Here is a 1,257-nt window from a genome sequence, read left to right on the forward strand (position 1 = left end):
GGCAAAACTTCCCAACTTGGGGTTTGAGAATATGCCTTTTCTCCTTTGCTCTGTTTGTGAAACTAAGTAGTTAAATATGGAGTACATTAATTACTTTTGTGATTGCAAAGTAAATCTGCCATCACCAAGAAGTTGCACTACAAAAAATTCAGGCTTAGCAGCTGAGAACAACCCCTCCTTTAGGTTTACAGGATATGTAAATCCTATTCCAAGAAGTTGGCTGTGTGTGTGTGTGTGGGGGGAAGAGAGTCCCTTGAGAAAACACTTTCCCTTGTTGACCATACATAGTAGTTAGGAAATGAAGTGGCTTTACCTGTATTGTTCTCTCGGTGGAATTGTGACTGCAGAATAGGCTAAGAAACGTTTAGGGTAACTTCACCTCCCAAAATACAAAGTACAATAAAATTTTGTCATCATAAAGGAATAATTATTTGTATTTAAATAATGAAAATCCAGATTATTTCTGAATGAAATTATTAATTTTCTGCAGCTGGGCATTTGGTATATTGGTATGGGAGATAATGACTCTTGGAGGAACACCATATCCATCAGTTCCAGTTGAGAAACTATTCCATCTTCTACGGGAAGGACACAGAATGGAGAAGCCTCAGTACTGTTCTCTGGAAGTGTAAGTTTTACAGACTTTACCATTTTTAAATATCAGTCAGAGGTTTGTAGGAATTGTGGATCATATAGTAAGCAACAGAATTAGAAGTATGTATATTTAGTAATGTAACAAATTTTTCATTGCCATAATTCTGAATTGTAAAAGGTTTTCATTATTCATGTCCTGCTGGCACACAAATCTCAAGTTCTGTTTAATATAAAAGAATGTTTTCCTTTCAGTTACATGATCATGCGGGAATGTTGGCAGAACTATCCTCATCAACGCCCAAGTTTCACAGAGCTAGTAGAAGATCTGGACCGCATCTTGACCATCTCATCTGAACAGGTGTGGTTTTCTAAAATTCTCCTTTCAGGAACTAAAGTAATTTTAAAGTAACTTAGTTTTGTACATCATAGTTTATCTATTGCTGTAAGGATAGCCCCTTAGGGTGATTTAAAAGTTATGCATCACAGCGTAATATTGAATTTATTACTATTTCCATATCTGAGGGAAGATGAGGGTTTTTGTTTTCTTATTATAATCTTTGTGAACAGTAGCCAGGATAGGACTCAGCCATGATTTTTATTATATTACCAACTTTCACTGGTAACTACTGTTCTCTAACATATATGTTAACATTTTTTCTACAG

General features: G+C 35.4%; 1 protein-coding gene across 3 annotated transcripts in view; it reads left to right on the forward strand.

Moving 5' to 3' along the window:
- LOC143257337 (fibroblast growth factor receptor 3-like) overlaps positions 1-1,257 on the forward strand; it is a 55,211-nt gene that overhangs the window by 50,456 nt on the left and 3,498 nt on the right. For all 3 annotated transcript variants that reach the window (XM_076515855.1, XM_076515856.1, XM_076515857.1), the window contains 2 exons: positions 491-628; positions 847-952. In XM_076515855.1, coding sequence (XP_076371970.1) covers positions 491-628; positions 847-952 — 244 coding nt within the window. The remainder of the gene's footprint in view (positions 1-490; positions 629-846; positions 953-1,257) is intronic.

Source organism: Tachypleus tridentatus, chromosome 7 (genome assembly GCF_004210375.1).
Source record: "Tachypleus tridentatus isolate NWPU-2018 chromosome 7, ASM421037v1, whole genome shotgun sequence".
Taxonomy (NCBI): domain Eukaryota; kingdom Metazoa; phylum Arthropoda; class Merostomata; order Xiphosura; family Limulidae; genus Tachypleus; species Tachypleus tridentatus.